The sequence below is a fragment of the Poromitra crassiceps genome, assembly GCF_964638095.1.
Source record: "Poromitra crassiceps genome assembly, chromosome: 10".
In the NCBI taxonomy this organism is placed as follows: domain Eukaryota; kingdom Metazoa; phylum Chordata; class Actinopteri; order Beryciformes; family Melamphaidae; genus Poromitra; species Poromitra crassiceps.
This window is the reverse complement of record NC_139631.1, coordinates 21,431,185-21,456,097: the sequence shown is the minus strand read 5'-3', so window position 1 is coordinate 21,456,097 and position 24,913 is coordinate 21,431,185. Positions and strand designations below refer to the sequence as shown.

General features: G+C 44.5%; 2 protein-coding genes across 2 annotated transcripts; both read right to left on the bottom strand.

Annotated features, from left to right (window-relative positions):
- Positions 1-13: 13 nt before the first annotated feature.
- On the bottom strand, positions 14-10,211 carry rbm19 (RNA binding motif protein 19). The gene is made up of 25 exons (XM_083644436.1): positions 10,111-10,211; positions 8,674-8,718; positions 8,402-8,584; positions 7,841-7,954; positions 7,503-7,550; positions 6,738-6,972; positions 6,403-6,659; positions 6,201-6,260; positions 5,661-5,739; positions 5,440-5,511; positions 4,671-4,880; positions 4,422-4,552; positions 4,135-4,259; positions 3,904-4,000; positions 3,621-3,731; positions 3,270-3,470; positions 3,108-3,177; positions 2,834-2,955; positions 2,549-2,609; positions 2,245-2,324; positions 2,095-2,150; positions 862-978; positions 664-769; positions 404-524; positions 14-300 (listed from the first exon to the last, which is right to left on the bottom strand). The coding sequence occupies exons 2-25, from the start codon at positions 8,707-8,709 to the stop codon at positions 218-220; spliced, it is 2,775 nt and encodes a 924-aa protein (XP_083500562.1). The 5' UTR covers positions 8,710-8,718; positions 10,111-10,211; the 3' UTR covers positions 14-217.
- Positions 10,212-14,066: 3,855 nt separating this feature from the next.
- Positions 14,067-18,261, bottom strand: slc2a11b (solute carrier family 2 member 11b; the record flags this gene model as incomplete). Its single annotated transcript, XM_083645330.1, has 12 exons — positions 14,067-14,264; positions 14,364-14,491; positions 14,619-14,694; positions 15,484-15,585; positions 15,665-15,775; positions 15,994-16,181; positions 16,413-16,561; positions 16,732-16,861; positions 17,026-17,150; positions 17,245-17,405; positions 17,897-17,995; positions 18,190-18,261. The coding sequence occupies 12 exons, from the start codon at positions 18,259-18,261 to the stop codon at positions 14,067-14,069; spliced, it is 1,539 nt and encodes a 512-aa protein (XP_083501456.1).
- Between the last annotated feature and the right edge of the window lie 6,652 nt (positions 18,262-24,913).

Sequence of the window (24,913 nt, the reverse complement as noted above, 5' to 3'; positions counted from 1 at the left end):
ATTTAATGTGATATATATAAAAAATTACAGTCATCTTTTCTACACCACAAATCTGTAATTACATGAGGGAAGTGACTAGTGAGAGGTGAAGTTCTGTAAAACTTGGACCGCGGCTGGCTGATAAACTGAATTTAATTCGCTCCTTCTGCAATTCAAGTCCATATGTTGTCCTGTCAACACAGAATAACACAGGAGCAGTGTTCAGGCTTGTCTGATCTCAGTTGTCTTGGGCGCCTCCAGTTTCCATATTCTCCATAATTCCCTCCAAAACCTCTGCCTGCCGTCGTTTCTTGGGGGCCACTGAGACGAAGAAATGAATGAGAGGGGAGAAAGAAGCTTGTGAATGTGTGGTTATTTCAATGAATTACATTTTGTGTTTTGTAGTGGAAGTTGGTAGATTTACCATGAAAGTGCTCGGCAGTTTTCCGTCTCAGCATCTCCACTGTTTCCTCAGCATCGGCCCACTCCAGCACGAGGCGTCTCCCGTACAGATGGGTGCTGTGGCACAGTGCAGAAAACGCTTTCTGAAGAGGACACAGAAGCATAGCATTTATCAGCATAGCATTGGTACATATACTCCAGCACTGCTGCTCTAAATTTTCCAATACATTTCCGAAACCTCAAAATACAAAAAAGAGATGGACAAAAAACGCATACACTAACCTTGGCATCCTGTTTGGTGAGGAAGTCAATAAAGCCAAACCCCCTATGACTCCCAGTCCCAGCTGCCTTCTTTGGAAGACGGACTGTCTTCAGCTCTCCGAAAGTGCTGTGAGGACAGAGGGATGAAATCATGTCATTATCAACATTATCCTGCTCTGAAAGTCTAAACAAAAATAACTATGTGTGTGTGGTTGTTACCAGAAGAGCTCTCGAATTTCCTTGACAGTGGCTTGGAAGGGAACGTTGCGCACAAGGATCTTGGATCCCGTCTGCTTCTTATCAAGCTGCTTCTTCTTGCGCGACACCTCGGCAGACCTAAACACGGGGAAACAGGGCTGAATAGTGAGCGGCAATGGTAGTGATCAACTGCTTATCTGCAAGCTGCATTCTGCACCATAACCCCCTTACATCCAGCCCTTTGATTAGGTAAGTCATCTGCCCCAGTAAATAAACCCAGTTTTACTGCAATAACAGGCATCGACTTATGATAGTCCAATATGCATTCATTGAATATCACTGGAAAAGAAAAGACAGACTTATTTCCTGCCCATTTGAGCTTCTAACTATCAGAGTCACTGGAGATCCTGGAGGAAACCTTCACCACATTACCTTGATTTGATTTTCACCTAAACTAAATATTCTCTCTGGATTTATTGTAACCTGTACAAATGTCACAGACAAATAATGATCACCGTGGGATGCATCCTGGGTCTCAATGCTTCACAACAGGAATAAAAGAACAAAGTAGGTCCATGTTAGGTTTGTGTTTTTAAGGCCTTGAAGTATATGAAGGCTTCACAGATTGAGCTTTGTACAGTGATCGTCACAAATCAAGTATTGTTGAACATTATCCAAGGTCTTTTGAAGGAGTCTTTAGAAGAGTTTTCTTACATAAATCCTAATTTAATGCACAACAAGGTCACTACACAGACTATGGAGAAAATTGCCATATCTGTATATTGTATTTGTATACTTATATTATTTCAGTCATTATACAACTTGTTTTCCAGAACATTACAACATTCAAGGATGGCTGGCTCTCTCAAGATATCAGCCCAGCTGTTTAACCCCCCTATTCTCTTATAGTGTATGTTTCCTGCTTTGCTTCACTTCACTAGCCAGAAAAGTGCATTTGCCACTGCTGTGTACTTCTCTCCATGCTGCATGTTATTTAAAAAGAGCAGAGAATGGGACAATGGCAGAATCAGTGCAAATTGTTTTATTCTCATCAAACTCCGATACTGAGAATCTGTTTGAATTAAATTTATGGACTGCTTTATTCTGTTATGCTATTACTCACTCTTCATTACTGGCTTATTACAAGTCAACTGTGTAAGTGAGGCTCAGGCTCATACACAACACCTTCTATTTAAGTGAGCAATATTTTCTTTGCCAATAAAGTTGCCAAAGCCTCTTTCGAGCCCATCTTACCTTGTGGCCTTCTCTGAAACCTTCAGCTCTAACTGGTGGTTGTCCACATCACAGTGCTGGAGGAGAGAGGGAAACCGCATTAGCCAAATGCAGACAAGAAGGTGATGGAGATGGGGTGTAAGTGTATTACTGAGGAAATGGGTGCAATACCTGCAGCTGCCGGATGGCCTTCTGTGCTGCTTCTGCAGTCTGATACTGGACAAAACCGTAACCCATGGACAACAACTTGCCTAGAGTCAAACCAACAGTTAGGAAAGTTAACTCCTAACACTTATTTTCACCCACTGCTCTCACAGCGCCCGACACCACACATGCAAGGAATGCTCATTTCCCCTCACAACATAATCATATATTTTCTAATAAATTATGTGTAACTTTTTGACAGGAAAAGCCTATAAGTTAATGTTTAAGTCTGTTCAAATACGTGACAGCTATTACTGTGGATTTTTAGTACCTGTTTTATCTTTCTTCTTGGAGATGGTGCAGGTCTTGAGTTTACCACATTTTGAGAATGTCTGGAAAGAAAGAAAAAAACAATATTCAACATCTATCAATTTTATGCATCATCCCTTTGGTATGTTGGTCGCTTGCTCTGTTCACCACTTTATAGACTTTCAAGCGGGAGACCGGAGTTCGATTCCCGGCAGAGAAGCTTTCTCAACGTCGCGGGGCTCTAGACTCTTAGTCCTGTTCAATGTTATTCAATGAAAGTGAGAGTTTAATTCCCAAATTCACCCACCTCATGTAGTTTCTCCTCTGTTGTGCTGAAATTAAGATTCTTCACAAAAAGTGTGGAACCCGGAGCAGACTCCTCTTCCTCCTCTTCTTCCTCCTCCTCTTCTTCCACTGCCGCCTCTTTTGCTGATAAGTGACAGATCCAGAAGACATTCTGATTATTCAAATAATCTCTTTCATATCTACAAACTTCCTTTTAGAGAACATTCAAAGCCAAACTCAAATGTTGAAGAATACTGTAGTACTGTATGTCTGTGAGTGTGTTTGTGGGATTTTACCTGGTTCAGGCTTGGCTGCCATAAACACCCCAACAGGTGCCCACTCCAAATACAGCGGGATGTGTTGGAACTAACAAGGAATTGAGAAATGTAGTAAGCACAAGACTTTAAAGTTTCTCTCCTGTGAATGCACAGTGTCGTTGGTGAACAGCTGCTACTCACCTTGCTGTAGGCCAGCCTAGTGAAGGCACGTTTAGCTTCAGTTGGCTCCAGGAACTCTATGATGGCAGTGAGTCCTGAGGGTGGCAGCAGAACCCGGCCCAAAGAGCCATGGGGTGAGAACAGCTCCTCTAGCTCCGACGCAGTCACCCCCGCTGGGAGGTTCTTCACCAGGATCACAGTTGTACTCCTCGCTGCTGCTGCCTGGACGCAAGAAGCCACATTTCTTGATAGGTAGTAGCAGAGATCAACAGCAAAGTGAGGGCAGAGAGACATGCAACAAAGGGCAAGAGTGGGATTCAAGGTAAGGACTCTGCTTTCATGCATGTAAAGAAGAATTGTTGCTTAACAGACCTGACTGAAGGAGTCCAGACACACACTGTTGTCCTGTAGAAACTGGCGAGTCTCCTGGACGAGCTGGGTCTCTCCCAGAGCCATCCTCACTGCAACACTACCCTTCGACTCCTGCAGGGGAAGACATTACGTTTTTAAGAGTGACTCTAGTCTGAATGTGCATAATGGTTCTTGTTTCAGAATCAAGGTGTATGTAGCAGACGTAGATGAGCTGTGCTGGAGCGTAAAATGGGGGGTCATGCATAAATGTGGTAGAGGAGAAAAGAAGGGGGGTGCTGCTCACATGGTCCAGAACTTGACTTTTGGTGGTGTTGTACTTCTCAGCGATGGCATCTGCCACAGCACTTGTGCCCAGAAACAAGGTGTTCCAGTTGTGGGAGCTAGAAAGGAGCGGAATAAGGAAATTCAAAGAAAATCAGAAGCCGATAGGCAGAGATAATACAATGTAGCATAAGAAACTGAAATTGTTTAAATGGATTTACACATGCAGATACAAATGTGTAAGCATGTGTACCTGGCACTTGAAGCTTTATTCTTAGCTTGTTTTTGCCGTTTGTAAGTCGAGGAGCCGGGACCAGAGTCTGAGGATTCAGTCTTCTCTTTCTTCACTGTGGAGGGAAGGAGGTGAAGCATCCTGCCCTGAAAGTATGTGAGAAAGAAACGTTTGCATTCTGCCTCCTCAAAATCGAGTTAAAATAGATAAGTGCACTCAGTAGATTGCAGATACTCACTCACTCACTCACTCACTACATTTACATTTACTCACTCACTTACTCACTCACTCACTCACTCATCAGATACCTGAAATATATGTCCATCTAACTGAGCCAGAGCTGTTACTGCATTTTCTGGAAACATGTAGGTTACAAAAGCAAATCCTTTAGACTTCTTGGTTAGGTTGTCAATGGGGAACATCACCTCAGATAAGGGACCTGCAGAGAGCATAGAATCATAAACCTGGATAAATAAGAATGAATAAAAAAAAATGACAGCAAACTTGCATGCACTTTTGCTTGTGTATATGTGTGCATCATGTGCTTTTTAACGCACCATGTTTAGTAAATAGGTCTTTGATCTCTTCCTCGGTGCAAGTGTAGGGAAGGTTCCTGATGAAGAGTCGTCCTGACTCAGCGATATCTTCCTCCTCCTCATCCTCCTTCAACTTTCTGGTGAAGTCTCTGTCACTTTCCTTGTCCCGTTTGGCCCTCTGATCCTTTCCTTTCCAGCTGTCCACACGGAAAACCTCAATGTAACGCCCACCTGAAAACACACGCAGAAGGCTCATCTCTTTAGGACCCATACATGCACTAAGTTTAGGTGAGGTCAAAACAGCATCACAACATTTTCAGGTATTTTCACGATTCACGATATACACAAAAAAAATCATTCTGCTTTTCTAAGGCTAGGTTGCAAGTTACTGAAAAGTACAATAGTAAAAGTAGTTTTTGCAGCATCATTTGAAGCAGTCTACAGAAAGTATATGCACACACAAAAAAGGTAGTAACAAATTTATTAAACACTAGTAAAATGAATAACTCAACAAAGCACTCTCAGGCAAGTTGTTGAAACATGTTTAAGCTTTAAGGTTAGTTAGTAGAAAAGTTGCACTGTGATTTGGTTAAGAAGCTAGGTGAAAGCAATGAATATAAATGGTAAAAGCAAAAGTTATGATAATATATAACCATGTTCACGATCTCCCTGTGAAAAATGTAATAAGTGATCATGTATTAAGATGCTCAAACGTCTCGCCGACCTCTAACATACACCCAGGAGTAACCATGAATATGCACATGAACAGAATGGAACATATTTTACTCACCCATGTAGTCTTTGTTCTTCTTTAGGGCCTTTTCCACCTCTTCATCAGAGTGCAAGTCCACATATATATAACCTGAAACATACACACACCCCAGATATCTGTAGTGATACATATACTGAATACAGTATATATAGACATACACTGTTGTACCACGAGATATACCGTGTATGCTCACCAAAAACAACTTAAAAGTCTATCTTCCAAAAGTTTCAGTCACATACCTGTTCTATTGCCACTTTCGTTCTTCCCAATTCTGATGGCTGCAGGCTTCAGAGGGGTCATGAACTCTCGTACCTGTTGCTATTGACATCACACATAAAAAAAAATGCTATTATGTCTTAATTGTATACTGAAATATAAGGCTGGGTGATACAGACCAAAAATCATATCACAATATTTTTAGGCTGAATGCTGATAGATGCTATATATATCTCAGCATTGGACTAAATGTTGTGTTTTCACTAAATATTTACACAATGAGATGTTTGATAATAATCATCAGTAATGTGGATATAATGACTAAGTGGGTAAAGGCAAATAACAGAACAGCTAGCACAGTCTGGTACGTTCAGAAAACTCTATCACTTTACTGTAATGCAGCCCTTAAAAACAGGAAAAGACAACACTCACGCCATATCACAATATTACAACATCCAAAATCTAAGAGGATATCTAGTCTCATATCATGATATTAATATAATATCAGTATATTTCGCAGCCCTACTAAAATACACAACACAAAGGAGATCTTGCTCACTCACCTCTTTAACACTGAAAGGGGCTCCTCGCAGTTTGATTGTAAATTCTGTAGTGGGCTCAGTCTGGGGAAGGCATGGGATGGATGCAAGAAAGAGATAGAGGGGCTTTAAGCAATACATTACAAACTGAAAGAAAGTGCTGTGCTGTATTAAGCAGTAATGTTAAACACGTAGAGAGAAGACGCCGAGCTGTATGATCAGTCACCTCCTGCTTGGCAGCTTTGCCCTGCTTCTTATCCACTGAGGAGATTGACGTTTTGGTCTTTGGGACCTTGTCTTTGTCGCCACTCTCATAGGCGCTGTCGGCCTGATGCACCGGGACACAACCATCTTCTTTATCATCACCATCTTCACCAAGATCCTCCTCTCCGCTCTCCCCCATGGTGTCCTCCGCTTGTGCCACTTTTGATCGCAGGTACTCCATATCCGACAAGCTGGATTTAAGAGCTTCTTTAGTGGCACCTGAAAGCAGCAACAGACTATTTTTGCACATGCGCAAACACGCACACTATCAACCCAAACTTCGAAAGGGATACCTACCTTCATCTTCACCATCACCATCTTCCTCCTCCTCCTCCTCCTCCTCATCTTCTGACTGGTCTGAGTCAAAGTTGAGGTAATCATCAGAGGCCGCTTTCTTCTTGGCCTGGGCCTTTGCTTTTCCAGTGTCGGGGACAGCTGATAGAGTCAGCTCAGAGTCATTGGCCCAGGTTGGTACCTGACTGCGATTCTGATGTACTGACATAAACTCCTTGAAACCCTGGTCCTCCTCCAGCTGGCAAACACACAAGCATGCAGTGCACATTGTGAGTAAACATCACATAAACAACACATGGCATTTACTGTATATCATATAACATCTATTTATTTTATGCTTAATAGAGCATGCTAGGCTGCTGCAGTGTGCCAGACTGCTGGCTCATACACTGGGGAATTGTACTGAATCTAGGAAGGAATTAGTGGTTGCAGTCCTCATAAACCTCTGGCTGACAGACAATGTTTACCTGGCAAGTTCAAGTTGCAACTCTTAAATCAAGACTAACATAGCCTCTAAATTAAAACACCAATTTGGACGCTGTACCTTACTTTGCCAATTATTTTATTATTTATTTTATATTATGACAATTTCAATCTCAATTGGTGGGGGGGGGCAAAGCATTTTACAGCAGCAAAAAATACAAGTTCAGATGTTAAAGTGAAGAAGTGAATTTGTTTCAGCCCACAAGACAGATTTGTGCTCAATACACAGACACAGTTGTTACTGATACATATTGCATCCTAATCATGAACATGAGACTGACTTACATTGCCCAGCACACTGGAGGTTTCCTTTTTCTCTTTCTTTTTATTTTTCTAAAGGCAGAAAGAAAAGGAAATATATTTGATTCCAAATAGCAACAAAAAGACTAGGTACTTGACAACCAACTGGAACACAGTGTAGCTATGCAGAGAGAAACAAGACAAGTGAAACACTGTATATTTTGGGATAACCTAAGTGTCATCGTCTATTTGACCATCTCTAGTCTGTAATTCAAATCAATATTCTGAATCTCATTAAAGTGGAGAGAGAACAGACACATCTAAGTAATTTTCTCAGGTTTATGAGCAGTTATAGTAGTTTTACAGACATTTTGCAGCATTACCTTCTTGCTGTCCTTGTCATCTGAAGGAGAGGTGGCTCCTGGGCCAGAGCTATGGGTGTGTTTGCTCCATGCCTTTGATTTAGTCGGGTCCCCAAAGGCCTTACACATTTCCACCTGGACAAGTTACAACTTAGACATTTAGCAGATGCTTTCATCCAGAGCCACTTACGGAGACAGTGCATTACCGTAAATTAAGGGAACATTCATCCTCATGCAACAGGTCAAACACATAAATCAATCACTTTCAGCATGAAAACCACAAGCATAAGTACCACGATTAAAGTGTTAAGCGTGTGTGTGTGTGTGTGTGTGTGTTTGTTTATTTATTTGTTTATTAAAAGGATCCCCATTAGCTGATCAAATTGTATAAAATGACCAGCTGTGTGTGTGTGTGTGTGTGTGTGTGTGTGTGTGTGTGTGTGTGTGTGTGTGTGTGTGTGTGTGTGTGTGTGTGTGTGTGTGTGTGTGTGTGTTAATATCAACAACATGTGAGGCCCACACTCGCATCGCTCTTGATGTGTAGAGCCCATTAAACCCGCTGGTAGCACTGAGCTGACTTACCGTCACTCTGGAAGTGTCCACGAAACTCCTGTTAAAATGTTTCAGCGCTTTGTCCGCATCTTCTTCGGCTTTGAAACCCACAAAACCAAACTTACGAAACTTGCCGTCCTTTGTAAACTTCAGGGTGCAGTCTGTCAGGGTCCCAAAGGCTGCAAACATAGTCCGGAACCTCTCCTCCTTCATCTGCAGACACACACGTTCAGATACTGTAAACTCACCACACTATACACACACCTAGCTATGGCTTTATCCCGGGTGTGTTAGCTACTTACCCCGTTGGGAAGGTTTTTAACGATGAGTCTTGACATGGTTACAGACTGTGAATTCACAAAATAAACGAGAACTTGGATTTTGGTGGATGTCAACAAACAAGCGTGGAGTTCTTCGCTAGGTCGCCATGTTGAGTAGGAGGAGCCTGATCATCCGGGGAATTGGTAAGACTAGAGTAATCGGACTCGGACCATGACTCGGACGAACTCATTCTGTACGATGGTAACTGTCTGCCTTTCCGAAGCCCTGCCACTCCGAACGTTAACTTCCATTATTCGGACTGGCGGTCGTTCACCTTAGAAGCCGCAATGCCGACCTTAGGTTTAGGCGTGGGGGTGGGAGAGGTTAGGTTTTGGGTTAGGGTCTGGGGGAGGTTAGGTTTAGGCATGGGGGGAGGTTAGGTTTGGCGTGGGAAAATGGGGAATATAGAACCCGGGGAACATAGACATGATCCCTTTCTGAGTGCCGATATTTCGGAGTGGCAGAACGTCGGAGTGGCAGCACGTCGGAGTGGCAGCATGTAACCCTGTACGATGATGCTCGTTTGATTTATGAGGCAGAGCAAGTGGGCAGAGCCGCAGAGCCAGATAGAAAGAGGCGAGAGCGTGAGAGTGGTTCACTTTTTGGAGCTGCATCAAGTTGGTATCTAGCGAAAGCTCAATATTATAACTCGTTGGTTAACGTTAGTCTAACGCTAGTAGTTAATTTCACTTTGTAAATCCTGAATTTAATGCTTTGCTCCAAACCTATACAATATTATACGGAGGTGGGTAAGCTACTCACCTTGGAGTGTTTGTTTAGACCAATTATACGCCTACGTCACAATGACAACAAAGCAAGCTGCGCGCGCAACGTGTAGGCAGAAAGTCCTCATCCCAGCATAGACAGACAGCGAAAACTCTGTCAAAGCCCCGCTGTCAGGACTGCTCTATGCCCATCTGCAACACACAGTTATATTTTAGTTTTAAAATGCAGTTCTCGGCTTACTACCACAGCTTATCGCCTGGTGATAAGCAATGTTATGCATCGAAATTAACGTTGTTTAATGGGACATGTCTTACAGACCCATACGCACTGGCGCTGTCAATTGGCCAAGCCTAGTGGCCGGCAATACATATCGTGCATTCCTTTATAACTGGGGATAGCGTAGATAATTATTCTGTAACTTGCAAAGATATATTGTTATGTTGATAATGCACACAACTCAATGACATTATGTAACGTTACTTGGTCGTTAACTAACCGAGCGATGTGGCTGAGCAGCCTACAGCTACAGGCAGCTTACCTGATTATGAAGAGCACTACAAAGTCGGGCATTTTTAATGATGTCCTCGTTCCAATCAGTTCAACTTAATAATGACATTATTTAACGTTACTTGGTCGTTAACTAACCTAGCGATGTGGCTGAGCAGCCTACAGTTTCAGTTCAGGCAGCTTACCTGATTATGAAGAGCACTGCAAAGTCGGGCATTTTTAACGATTTCCTCTTTCGGCTTGCAACCAAAGACACCTACGGTTAGCCTCGCACACACGCAATAGAACACAACACAACACTGAACAGTCTGTTACACTATCAACAAAGCAAGGAGTAAAGTTTTACCGAATCCCGTCAACTCATACTGCTTTTAATGCTAACCGTAGGTGTCTTTGGTTGCAAGCCGAAAGAGGAAATCGTTAAAAATGCCCGACTTTGCAGTGCTCTTCATAATCAGGTAAGCTGCCTGAACTGAAACTGTAGGCTGCTCAGCCACATCGCTAGGTTAGTTAACGACCAAGTAACGTTAAATAATGTCATTATTAAGTTGAACTGATTGGAACGAGGACATCATTAAAAATGCCCGACTTTGTAGTGCTCTTCATAATCAGGTAAGCTGCCTGTAGCTGTAGGCTGCTCAGCCACATCGCTCGGTTAGTTAACGACCAAGTAACGTTACATAATGTCATTGAGTTGTGTGCATTATCAACATAACAATATATCTTTGCAAGTTACAGAATAATTATCTACGCTATCCCCAGTTATAAAGGAATGCACGATATGTATTGCCGGCCACTAGGCTTGGCCAATTGACAGCGCCAGTGCGTATGGGTCTGTAAGACATGTCCCATTAAACAACGTTAATTTCGATGCACATTGCTTATCACCAGGCGATAAGCTGTGGTAGTAAGCCGAGAACTGCATTTTAAAACTAAAATATAACTGTGTGTTGCAGATGGGCATAGAGCAGTCCTGACAGCGGGGCTTTGACAGAGTTTTCGCTGTCTGTCTATGCTGGGATGAGGACTTTCTGCCTACACGTTGCGCGCGCAGCTCAATGTTGACAAGCTGTATAAGGGGTCTTTTGTTTACCCACCTTTTATAAGCCAATTTTCATACTTTGGATTTGGCAATGTTATTGCTTCTACTTGGTGTGTGTTTTAGGCCAGCGGTTGTCAAAGTGGGGTCCGGGGTCCTTGAGGGGGGTTCCAGGCGATTCCCCAGCAAAAATAATTATTATTTTCACTGGAATTCCAACCATAAGTAACACAATGACAGAATGTCTGACTATTTTGGTCAGGGTTCATACACTTTCTGTAAAACATCTGAAAGTAACCCTCCCACTCTCTTGGTCCTGTCTTGCAGGAGCCAGGAGTTGGGGGCTGATTGGGTGCACCTGGGCCCAGTGCACTCATTGGGCCCTCCTCATCTGTGTACAGTGTACACCTTTTGTTCTGTTTGGTTGTTAATGTAGTTTGTGTTTTTAAATTATTGTTTAAACTTTTACTTTGGCATATGACTAGTCTCACTTGCCAGACTCTTGTTTTGCACCATACCCGCACAGGAGATAGTCTGGCTGCTTTTACTCTCAATTTGATCTAGCCGCTGGACTGAGACTCTAGTGGTAAAAAAGGTTCTGTTATCTTTACAGTATAAAAGAGGGGAAGCTCCAATTTACCTTTTTATTCAGCCATCCAACACATGTGACGTTTCGAGCTACTGCTCTTCCTCAGACATCAACAGATCTTTACAACCATCCACCAAAAGTACCAAGCAGGTCAGGCCTGCTTTATTGCACAATCCAAATCTTCGTCAAAACTTGCCATTTTCAGCGTGTGGTTGTTGTTTCACAGCGGCAGAGGCATTTGAGAGCGACACACAGGAAGGGAAATCCCTTTTTGCTCTGACTGAAATGGTCGGCACCAATGGCAGAGCTTAGCCGTCGTTCACACCATACGCCAAAGCCACGAGCACTATGGCAGTTAACAGTCCTTGTTAACAGGTGAGACCGTTCACACCAGCCCCACGCCACGCTGAAGCTACGCTGCAGCGATAGTTTCAGCTTCTATTCTATTTTTCAAGCATGCAGCGTCCTGCACCCAAGCTGCTAGGCATGAAGTCAATTCAGCGCAGTGAGGCGCTGAGCAAAAGAGAGTGCTTCTGGTGTGACCGGTTTAGCGTGGCACACAGCTTCTGTTAAGCGCTGCTTCTTAATAGCGCCTGGTGTGAACCGAGGCTTAGCCCCCGTTCACACCATATGCCGAATCAACGCTCAACCTACGCTGAACCCACAAGTTTCATTAAGGCGTCCTTGTTAACAGGTGAGGCCGTTCACACCACCCGCGCGCATGTCACTCTGAAGCCACACTGAAGCCAAGCTCACGTCTTGCTCAAGCGATCGTTCAGGATTCAGTCATATTTTCCAAGCGTGAAGCTTGAAGCTGCCAGGCATTCAAGTCAATGGGAGTTGTGGGCGGGTTCAAGGCGCGCCGAGGAGGCGCTGAGAGGAAAAGAGAAGGCTTCTTGTCTGAACGGTTAGGCGTCAGTTCAGCTTGTTCCTGCCTCTCAAGCTTCAGCTCTGCGATGTTCGGCGTCCTGTGTGAACAAGGGCTTAGACCCGCAGCCTGCTTCCAGGCAAGCAGGCTAGTGTATGACCCCTCATGTGTAACCCGGCTCAAGGAAGTAACACATGAGGTGAGTCATACACCAAGTAAAAGTTAAAACAATTATTTCTTAAGTAAAACTAAGTGAAAATCCCTAGACAACAGAAATGCCATTAATAAACAAATGAACAGACCAAAAAGTACATCGGTGAGGAGGGAGAGAGACTGGTCTGAAGGTCTTAAGCCAGCAGGCATAAGTCCAGCCCAGGGGCGAAATTGCGGCCCGTGGACCGATTTTAGGCAACCCACGGCAATGATGACAGCACTATCATACCGTTTGTAGACAAGCACCAAGTAGGAAGACTGCAGGCCGAATTAATTTTTTCAGATGGTAAACAAAATCCTTAGAGTACAATTGTATTGTATGTGATTTATTTATTTATTTACATAACCCATATGATGCGAGAAGCAGGTCATCTAGCTAGCCTATGTAAGAGTTATGCATCAATTGTTCTGTAGCAATTTTCTTTCTTAAAGCTATTCAACCTTTTCCTCCTGACAGCCTTCTCTTTGTTCTGCAGGTCACATGCCTTGCTAAAAGGCTAATAGGCTGCCAATTAAAATTGAAAGTCAGGCAGCCTAAATCGCATAAACGGGAAAGCAGGAGACTTACTTTGAGCCTTTTGATATTTGTGAACATGTTGTTGATAAATCTTCTTGTATAATAATAATATAATAACATCCGGTGGATGAGTTGTAGGTATTGTTCTTTGCTCTATATGAATTGTTTACTTAGATTGTATTACTTAAGCTATTGACCATGTCTCATTTATTACTTATCTTATATTCTTTATCACAATATGCTTTCTTTACATTAAGTCATTGTTCATTTCTTAGCAACAATCGGTTACAATTTGTTATCTTTTATTAGTCACTTAGCATTAATTGTAATAGAATTGACACTGTTACTTGTCTTCTATCTTGATTGATTGAGCAATAATGTGTTGTTGTAAGTGGGTAGGTTACCATAAGCCTATGGCTTCTCACCTATCCTTTTCGGTTGTTTTTTGTTAAACACTCGAAATAAAATCATTCATTCATTCATTCATTCATTCATTCATAAATAGATTTTTATTGAAAATTCATGGATAGTGCCCTTCACAAGAGTTACAAATGTTATCAAATATAACATTTATCAAAATATTACATCAAATTATTGAGATTGTTTCACGTTATGCATGCAAACTGGCTATAGAGTACAAAATATATAATTAGGAATATATGAATTACCCAGTAATCTCTGAACTTAAAACCAGCCACCATACACTATGACTATGACTGATTATTATGCAGAATTGTGATCTATTGTGTTGAGCATGCAAATAATTAAACTGCTGTTTACTGGACTATATCAAATGCATGGAAATGACAACACTGAAAATCTTCCATGACAAAATTTCATCTTCGTGACACAAATATTTTGAGACATGGAATGTGTTTTTAAATTGTTGTTATGCTAGACTCCATCAGTTACATGTCATAGAGGAGTTGAGATCAGTATTGTCCTCGGGGCATTGGTGCTGGAGGCCTTGCTGCTCTTGTCATTGGACTGGAACTCATTATGGATTTCCAGGAAAGTTCTGTTCTTGGTTTCAGGAACAACCAGGACGATGTAGATTGCAACCAAGCAGCAGATGACCAAGAACACCAGAAAACAGTATTGCTGCAGCCCGGTCTGAGGAGACAGAACATCTAACTGTTGAAACCAACTCGCTGAAACAGTCAAGCTTGTAAGTCTTACTTACTTCCTTACATCTCATCACTTGACACTTACCACAATAAAAGGGAAGAGCATGCCTATGAGGAAGAAGCTGAGCCAGTTCACAGACCCTGCGATCATGTACGCAGCAGGGCGCGTGGTTTGTGTAAATAATTCTGTGGTGAAGATGTTAGTCACGCCACCTTCAGAGCAGAAGAAACAACAAAAGAAAATCAGTGTTATGTAACAACAGTGCCAGAGTGGCTCCTGATGATACATATAGACTTTAAATGGAGGATGAGTATAATTAAAGGTAATTCAGTCAGTTACCTGGTCCTAAGCCAAAACTCAAGATAAAAGCAAAAACACATGCCATACTTAAGTATGGTACAAGTGAGCTGGCAGCCTGAGAGAGGAGAGATCACATAAAAGCACTCTTAACACAAACCAGCATATAATTTAAGTAATTTTATATATGGTTCCACAGCAGGAAAAACATAAATTTAAAGCCCCAATATGTAACTTTTTTTTACCTTACTACAACAGCTTTTACATCATTTTGATGGTATACTGACTTCTAATAGGAAGAGTGGCGCCTCTATCATTCCCACTTTCTGCCTGTTTTCCTGCACCCTGTAACGGAGCATGTCAAGTTGCCTGGAACTTGTAACTCAATTTCCTGTGCAGCTCCTTCATGGGATGCTCAACTAATGGGATGCTTTTATTGTGAAGTACGTATAGGAAGTAAAACGTGTTTATCACTCGCTAGCTTGATCAGCAGCGTGATTACCCACTTCTTTCACTAAAACATGTCGAGACAACAACATTTGGGGATATTTGGAGGTAATTTATTTTCCAGTGAATCAGTTATAAACACTGCAGAAAGGTTAGCAAAGTAGAGAGTACAAACACAAACAGCAAAATAAGGCTGATATCTGAACATACAAACAGGGAAGTGTATTAAAATATGTAAACTGTGAGGGCGCAGTTTCCCCCAAAATAGAAAAACTACATAATGGGGCTTTAATACCAAGGGAAAAAAATTATAAAGGAAAGAGGAGAATTGTGAAATTCACAAAAAGTCATGTCAAGTAGCTAAACCTAAGGAAATTACAAAAACAACAAAATGTTACATAATGAAAATGCATGACACAACACTGCCTGTGCATATTTCTTTACACTACCTGTTACTTACCTGAAAGGTGAGGCTCAAAGTGAATAAAATGCAGCAGATCCCCATCAGGACATATCCTGCTGTGATGAGCACTTTCCTTCCCAGTCTTTCAATAAGCAAACCCTGTTAGACACATGCAGCAGGTCACCAGGCTTTCTGCAGCACGGCAGTCACAAAAATACAGCAAGTAACTGATACTTACACAAATTAAAGCTGTGATGCATTCACAGGCGCCAGTGCCAACAGTTGCGTACGGTATCTTATCATGGGGAATACCGGATTGTTTAAACACATAATCTGCATAGAAATAAATCTGTGGCAAATACAGACAAGAACACCATAATGTGCACCCCTTGCAACAATATTGACTATATTGTTGTTCTAATCAAGAAACTCACTTCTTTTGCTTATGCTTTACTTCTTAAATATGCTTGTTTCATCATAAAGTCTAAAGTAGATGTTGTAGTGGGGATTGATGGAACTACCAGTGTGGAACAGATTCAACATGGTGAGACATTATAATGGACATACAGCGTTAATGCCGTTGAGCTGCTGTGCGGAGTTGAGCAGGACGATGGTGAGAAGCTGCCAGGACAGACTGCGGTCAGCGAACAGCTCCCAGGGCTTCTTGGCCTGGACTCCCACCGCCATAATCCTCTCCCTCTCCATATCCTCCATCTCACTGTCACAGTTGTCCGTGCCGCGCAGTCGCTTCAGTGCTGCAGATGGGAGACACGAGACACACGCTCACTCACACGGCTATACAGACCTGGCACAACATTTCTTTGCCTTGCCCCCCGAAGCGCCTTTTCCAACCATGTGGTCATGTGCACCACATGAAGTCGGTCAAAGTTCACAATGATTTCGATACATTTCAAAACAGCCTCATATTTTCACTTCATGGCACTGAAACCAAAATTAGTGGGAGGGCATCTTTGCTCTCATCGTACCGTTTTTACAGCCTTCATCATCCCCCCTGTCAATCAGCAGGTAGCGCGGGCTCTCTGGGAGGCAGGGCAGGACCAGAAGCTGCAGGATCGCTGGGATACAGGTGGTGGAGAGCAGAATGGGCCAGTACTCTTCTTCACCCAGCAGCTCTCTGTAAAGCCACACTTATATAGATGTCTGCTCAGCATTTTCAAATCACACTATGCAAAACTAATTAGCCTAGCAATCAAGGGGATGCAATGTTAAACCTTGAAACCCATATTTTGGTTAAAGGTTAAGTGTATAGGAATGTTGTGTGGTGTTAATATGTTCAGTATTCACTTGAGACCCATCACTTGTCCAGTCAAGATGCCACCAGTGATGAAAATGGAGGTTCCCATTGCCGTGGCACCACGAAGTGGCGTTGGAGCTATTTCCCCCAAGTAAAGAGGCTGAACACAGATGCCTATGCCTCTGAAAATAACATTATGATTAAACCCAAGATTAAGCATCTCAATTGTTTTATATGCGGTGTTCAAGCCTTTACAGAGAAAAAAGGGGTAGGATGTCTTCTCTATCTGTTTCTATGGACCCTAAGATAGGAATAAGGTCGTTAAGTGTATCTGAATTATTTACCTGCATTTAATCCGGTGAGAAGACGTCCAATGATGAGTAATTCAAATAATCCTGTAGGTTGGCTCAGGCCCATCAGCACTGCGGCCAATATGGCAAATATATTATTGGCCAACAATGTCCCTTTCCTGCAGCAGATGTAATAAAAAAAAAATGTTACAAAGGAGAACAATGGAAAAGAAGAGTAACCATTTTATAGATCATTTAACTTTATCTCCATACCTCCCCAACTTAATAGACAATGTTCCACCAATAGATGCTCCAATAAACCCTCCTAAGGTGAATATAGATACGATAGTGGACCACAGCAGAGTGAGAGCTTGCTCTGAGATGTTCCTTTCATAACGCTCCAGCCAGGTCTGGTTGATGAAATTCTGCACAGGCTAGAGGAAAAAAGGGGAGGAAATCAATACTTAACCAATGAACTAACAATGACTTACTGTAATCCGTGATCTAATTTATGAAACTAGGAATTTCGCGCACTACGCATGCTCGATTCCTAGGGTTGAGACTCCGGATGATGCGCCATGGCTGCAGTTATGGAAATCGCCCGCTCCGCAGGCTCCCAAAATCGTGACTGACAGACAGACGGACACCGCCCACCCACCTAGGCGCCATCGTGCAACTGTGGGCCATTGGCTCATACTACATCACAGTTGCTCGAGTGATATCACTGATGACATCAGAACAATTGCTCGAGTGACATTACTTATGAGACCCCCCCCCCCACACACACACACACAACCGTTCAAATGATTTTTGTGCTTGTACAAAGAAACATAAATGCTGGCCTGCATTGTCTGGCATTCTCTCACATACTTCCTGCCATTCACAGATTGACAGCTAGTGGGCTAGTAGTCTTTTTTGTTTTTACCTTGGTGGGTGCATTGATGATGGAAATGTTATAGCCATACTGAAAGGTCCCCCCTATACAGGCAGCACAGACAGCCAGCAGCAGTGATTTGTTTGGAAACTGCAGCCAAGTCAGACACACAATAGAGATTCATCATTCATTCAAAACAAAGATATTTTATAGGCAGTCAACGTGCAATATCGCTATATGAGCATAACCTTGGCTGACTGATAAAAACTTGTCATGCATTAACTGCAGAAGAATATAGGCAATGTTGTTTTTCTAAAAATGTTGAATCATTTTAAACTACATACCTTAAATTTCCTCTCAGATTCTTTGATGTTATTAAGCAAGGGCTGATATTCATCTCCATTTTCATTTGGCATTTTGTCCACGATGTTTAAAATGGTTAATATAAAAAGAAATCCTTATTGTCGTTTGCATGTAAAAAGCTCGCACTCTCCTCACAACATGCTCAATCTCAATGGGAAACCTTTATAGGATGAGACATTTTTCCACATTTATATCAGCCACTGCATGATTTCATGCCACGGGGTTTCTGCTCTCATTAGCGTGCAACCAAATCTTGGAAGAAGAAAGGAAACTGATTCAGTTTATATAGAGATAACTGCTGGTCCAATGTAAACTCGACACAAAAAGTTTGGAAACTTGTGTTTGGATGATCATATCTCTGCTGTTACTGTGTCCTCACTCAGTACAGTATTGTATTGTATCTTATCTTATATGAAAGCCTGTTCATTTCTCTTCACAACACTGTCTCATACTGTATGTAAGGACCCTGCATTTGTGAGATGAGCAGCACAGCTGATTATCCCAGTTTACATTTTGACTCTCATGGTGTGGCTCCAGTCCCCACGGGAGATCAGTGCATATGTAGTGTGGTAACCCGCACTTTAGGATGCACCTTTTAAGAGTTTGTAAATGCACCTGTTAAGAATTTCCAGGATGACAACGCCACCTTCTGTTTAAAGAGCGGAAGGAGCTCGACCCAATGACAAAAAGGATAAATGACCGTTTGTTCAAATGGAATCACCACTGAGGCATGGACGTGTATTTTATAACAATCATCAGTTTTATTACAAAGTTTAAATAAAAGTGCCTATCCTAAAAGTACAGTTGCCTGTAGCCATCCAGTTTGGCCAACCACCTCTACCGTCTCCGCCCGAAAACCCCCGGGGTGCCTGAGCGCGCTCCCACGCCCCGCCGCAGCCCACCGACCGGAACACCTAGTGAGAAGGAGAGAAGGAGGGAAAACAGCACTACAAGCCAGCATGCAAAGACCACTACAAAAAGGGGAAGCATGCACTCCCCTGTTGTCCCACTACAAACAACAGACTACACGCCAACCCTGTGCACACTTAAGACTAAAACGTATCACTATACCACCTCACGTGGAAGGATGAAGAAAAGCTCCCCCCACCAGTGCCCCACACCGGCAGCTGCGACGAAGGTGGAGGCGGACACCCGACAGCCCACCCAGAGTCAGGACGCGCTGGCCCGGCCCAGCTGCGAGTCAGTGGTCGACCAAAAAGGAGTACAAAGGTTGACAATGTTTAGGTCACAACTACAGCACTGGTGTTGTGCAAACAATGGTCTAATCACCATGTAGAAATCACAGAGTATTTTGTAACAATGGAAATATTCAACCCAACAATAAAAGCCCTAGGAAACAGTGGCTGATCGCCCCACACTGAGATATGTCTGTCCGTCTGGTTGGAAGAGAAACACACACACACCATTAGAATGGCATATATAACAAAATAAATCAAATAAACCAAAAACAACCAAAACACATACTTGTTACATGCCACGAATGGGCCAAATGGATAAGTCTCTGCCCGGTCTTCCTATACTTTCTGCAGGCATAGAGATAGATAAAATTAAAACAAATTAGCACACACACACAACAGTGTAAATTTCAACTTCCATTACGGCATACCAGTCAGAGCACTGAGTGAAAGCCAAATATACAGCCGGCATCAAGCTCTCCAGTTTCCTTCTGTGGGCACAGAGAGCAAATTTAAAACACAGCCACACATAACAGCATTAAAACCTCAGCTATCAGAGCATAGCCTACCAGTTTACAGGAATGAGCAATGCAGTCAAGAGTCCCTGTCGTGCCTTGTGTGGGAGAGACACGACGTACAACCAGACAGGTGAACGTCTCCTTCTGTCTATGGAGACAAGCAAGCCAGACCTACCCTAATGATGCCTTCACCCCTGGTGTGGTGATTATGCAGCTGTGGAGAGTTACAGTGCTTAATTGAATGATTGGCCCTATTGGGCCTCCACTGAGTGTCCCAGGACACCACATTCGTCCCCCCCAAGTTGAATCGTCACCCGACGATTAAGTCAACACCAGGGCCTAAAGGGGGCGGGGCCAGAAGGCAAATTCGAAGAGGCAGACGCACCTATCGTTTCAGTTCTTGCTATGGCCGATCTAGGTAGATTATGAGGGTTTTCATTCCTCCCTGCTGTGGCTCTGGTTGTGCGGCGGGGGCCAACATCTTCAGGGTCCACCTCCTCCAATGCTCCCGCTGGACTCCCGGTCGCACGTGGTGTATGGTGCTCTGGTGCGTTGTCAGTCAGCGCTGCGCCCGGCTCCACGGGGGTGTCCATCAATGACGTACCATCTGATAGTTGTTCCTCCTGGCATACCAAGGTCAAGGGCCCTTCCCAGTGGTTGGACTGGGGAGGTGGGACAGGCAGTGGTGGAGTCTGTGGCACCGGGTCTGGGGTAGCCTTTTCACGACTTTGCCTAGGGGGAGATTGGTGGTGAGTAGCACATCGTATTTCAGTTCGATGGACCCTTCGCACTGCCCCCCCTTCGTGAGGAATCACTCCATACACCACCCCCCCTATGTTTGGGGCTTCTGCCACTGTATACAGCTCCGGGGCCCAAACATCCTGAATTTTGTTCCTCCCCCGAACTTTGTGGTTCTTAAGGTAGACATACTGTCCTATCCTCAGGGGTGTGTCATTTATGTGTTCGTTGTATACCTTCCTCCGGTAGTCCGCTGCTTTCTCCAAGTTCCTTTGGGCTGTAGCATGCGCAGTTTGGAGTCTCTCCTGATGTTCCTGTATCCAATCATCGACAGTCAGCTCCGGCCCAGCTCCCATTTCTGCTCCCAGGAGGAAATCTATCGGCAGTTGGGGTTGAACACCAAACATGAGCACATGTGGGCACTGACCTGTAGAGCGATGGGCAGTTGTGTTGTACGCCCACACAAGCTGGGGCAGGTACTCCGGCCAGCGGCGTTTCTTCTCTGGTGGTAGGCTGCGCAAAAGGTCGTGTAGGGTGCGATTGAAGCGCTCGCATTGGCCGTTTCCCTGAGGATGGTAGGCGGTAGTTCTGGATTTTAAAATTCCATACATCTTGCACAGCTGATCAACGAGAGCACTTTCGAAATTTCTCCCCTGATCCGAATGGATCCTTGTGGGGATTCCAAATATATTGAACCAGTTGTTGATGAGAACCTTGGCTACTGACCTTGCAGTTTGATCACGAGTTGGTATGGCCTGGGTATATTTTGAAAAAACATCCGTCAGAACCAAGACATTCTCCCTCCCATCAGTAGCTGGCTCTAAAACAGTAAAGTCAATGGCCAAAATCTCAAGTGGCCGTGTGGCCACCACTGTGCCCATGTATGTCTTTACAGCAGGTTTCTCTGCTTTGGCCAGCGTGCATCGTTCACAGTTCTTACAGTAGCCTTCGATATCTATCCCCATTCTAGGCCAGTAACAGCGTTGCCGAATCAGTTCCATAGTGCGTCTTATGCCTTGATGGCCATGTTGATCATGCAAACTCTCCAGTACCTCCTTCCTCAGTTGTTGTGGTAGCAGCAGTTGGTACACGTCTCCCCCATCACTGGCATGGGACAGCCGGTATAGAAGCCCATCTCGTTCATGAATCCGGTCCCACTGACGAATGAGGTCAATCACGTCCGGTCTCAGACGGTTCCTCTCCACATGGTTTGGCCTGGCCCCCCGCTGCCAAAATGGTCGAAATGCCTTGATGGCTGGATCGGCCTGCTGCAGGGTCCCCAAGTCACTGCGGGACCTGGAGGGTAGTACACTCACAGTGTTAACTGGGAGGGGCTGTGGATGGGGGGATGCCAACTGCAGATCCAGTGGCACGGAGGTCCCTGGCCGGATGTTCTCCAACTCCCCCGGCTTAGACTCTGTATATTGGCGAGAAAGTGCATCAGCATTACCGTTATTTCGGCCAGGCCGGTAACGTACCTCAAAGTCGAACGCTGCCAGCTGGGCGGCCCACCTTTGCTCTACGGCCCCCAACTTGGCGGTCTGGAAATGACTCAGTGGGTTATTATCAGTATAAATGATACATCTATGCCCCAATAGATATTCACGGAATTTGTCGGAGAGAGCCCACTTTAAAGCTAAGAACTCCAACTTCATAGAGCTATAATTGTCCATGTTCTTCTCAGACTTTCTGAGAGCTCGGCTGGCAAACGCTATGGGCCTCAGCTTCCCATCATGCTCCTGTGACAAAACCGCCCCCAACCCCAGATGGCTCGCATCAACCTCCACAACAAAATCCTTTTTGAAATCTGCGAAGGCGAGTATAGGGGCACTCACCAGGCCTGATTTCAACTGAGTGAAACTTTTCTCACACTCTGTGGTCCAGTGCTCAGGGGTGATGGTAGGGGTCCGGCGGCTAGTGGGAGCCTTGGCCAGAGTTGCAGCCAGCTGATGGAGCGGCGTCGCCAGCTTTGCAAACCCCTGTACGAATCTGCGGTAATAACTGGTGAAACCCAGAAAGGACCGTACCTCGGTGAGGTTACGAGGTTGCTGCCAGTTGGCCACGGCGGATACCTTTTCTGGGTCCGTTGACACCCCCTCCTTTGACACCAGGTGACCCAGGTATTTTACCTCTTCTTGGAAAAAGTGGCACTTGCTAAGTTTAGCCTTCAGCCCTGTCTGCTCCAGCCGCCGCAGGACCATCTCCAACCGCTGTAGGTGTTGTGGGACAGAGTTGGAGAACACAATGACATCATCAAGATACAGTAGCAGAGATGTGAAGCTTTGATCACCAAAGATCCGTTCCATCAAGCGCTGGAAGGTTCCAGGGGCATTACATAAGCCGAATGGCATACGATTGAATTCAAACAATCCAAAAGGTGTGCAGAATGCAGTCTTAGCTTTGTCCTTGTTGGCCATAGGAACCTGGTTATAGCCACTGGCCAGGTCGATGGTGGAAAACCACTGGGCCCCACCCAGGGCATCAAGGGACTCCTCGATACGAGGTAGGGGATACGCATCCTTCCTCGTTTTGGCATTCAGGCCCCTATAATCGACACACAACCGAATCTCTCCATCTTTCTTGCGTACAATCACGATAGGGGAAGCGAAAGGGCTACAACTCTCTTGAATAACCTGATTGTTTAGCAGTTGTTTAATGTGCTCCTTGACGGCTTCATATTGGGAAGGTGGAAGACGCCTGTAGCGTTGTCTAACCGGGGCCTCGTCTAGCAAATGAATTTCGTGTTCAATCAAATCTGTGCAACCAACATCACCCTCCCCCTGTGCAAAAACATGGCTGTATTTCTGCAGTAGGTCTCGGGCATGCTTTTGCTCTTCTGCACTTAATTGTGGCCACTGAAGATTTGACAACTCCTCATTTATCATGTCGGGGCCAGCTGACTGAAGAGATATGGTGGCACACTGCTCTTGTTCATCTTCCCCCTCTATGAACTCCACCCCTTTTTCCACCCCGGTTACTAGCTGGAACTTCCCCAACAGCTGCCTGGGCCTGAGGGTAGCCCCTGTAGTTCCCACATTGACCACTGGGATCATTGCCCTCCCCCCCTCTATCACCACCAAGGATGGAGACAATATTAGACCATGGCCCAGGTTGGACCCACCTGGCTCTAATAAAGCTGTCCTACGTGCTTTGCACCTATCCTGGGAGCTGATCACAGAGATAAATTTCATGCTACCTGCTGGTATGTAGACTGCAGACTTGCTACCCACACGAACTTTACTCTCCCTGGTAGCGGGGTGGGCCTCTACTCTATGACACTGGGGAGTCACCCCCAGTGGAGATGCTGCTTTTGATAAGGAGGGAACACCTCCTGCCTGCCAGAGTGAGTCATCAAAACATTTATCAAGGACATTCATGCCCAATAATCCAGGCACTGGGTCTGCCCCTGGAGGATTTAAGTTTGGTGGGTCCCGTATAACGAGCACTCCACGCCTGGGTACCGCCCGCCCCATGACCTCAATGTCCACCTCAAAATACCCCACATAGGGGATTCCCAACCCGTTAGCTGCTTTCAGCTTAAGCCACCTACACTCCCTTAGCTTGTGGGGACCCCATGGCCTGAACTGTTTTTCAAAGAAAGACTCTGTGATGGTTGTTACCATAGAGCCAGTGTCGACTACACAAGACACAGGTACACCTCCCATTAAAACTTCCTTAATGGAGCATTTCCCAATTAGCTGCTCAACTACCTTTGGACAAACTGCATCAGAAAAGACATTATCCAGGATAGAAGACTGTGTGGCAGTTAGAGGGGGATTCATACCCGGCCTGCGTGCATCTCCGTGGGGTAGACTGTCAGCCCTTGGACGTTGGCCTTGGCGGCACTGCCTTTTCATGTGGCCGGGATGATGACATTGCAGGCAGATCGGGACCCCATCATCAGTAAATGGGAGGTTGGACCTGTAGGGCTTGTTAGATTCAGCAGGAGGAATGTTCATCTGCTTACATAGCATGTCGATCTGAGCCTGTTGTTTCAAAAGAAGTTCCATGACACTAGCAAGATCAGGGTTACTAGACATCTTAGCAGGGTTATTAGGCATTTTAACAGCATTGCAGTCAACTACTTCTATCGCAGCGGAACAATCGGCTGATACAGAGCGTGAATGCCTAGAGAGCTTCTCTCGGCCGCCCACCCAGGTGAGTGCTTCCTTTCTAAACTCACGTAGGGAAATAGTGGGATTTTGGCTTACAATACGTTTAAGCTCTTGTTGAATGACTGTGTCACGGGCATG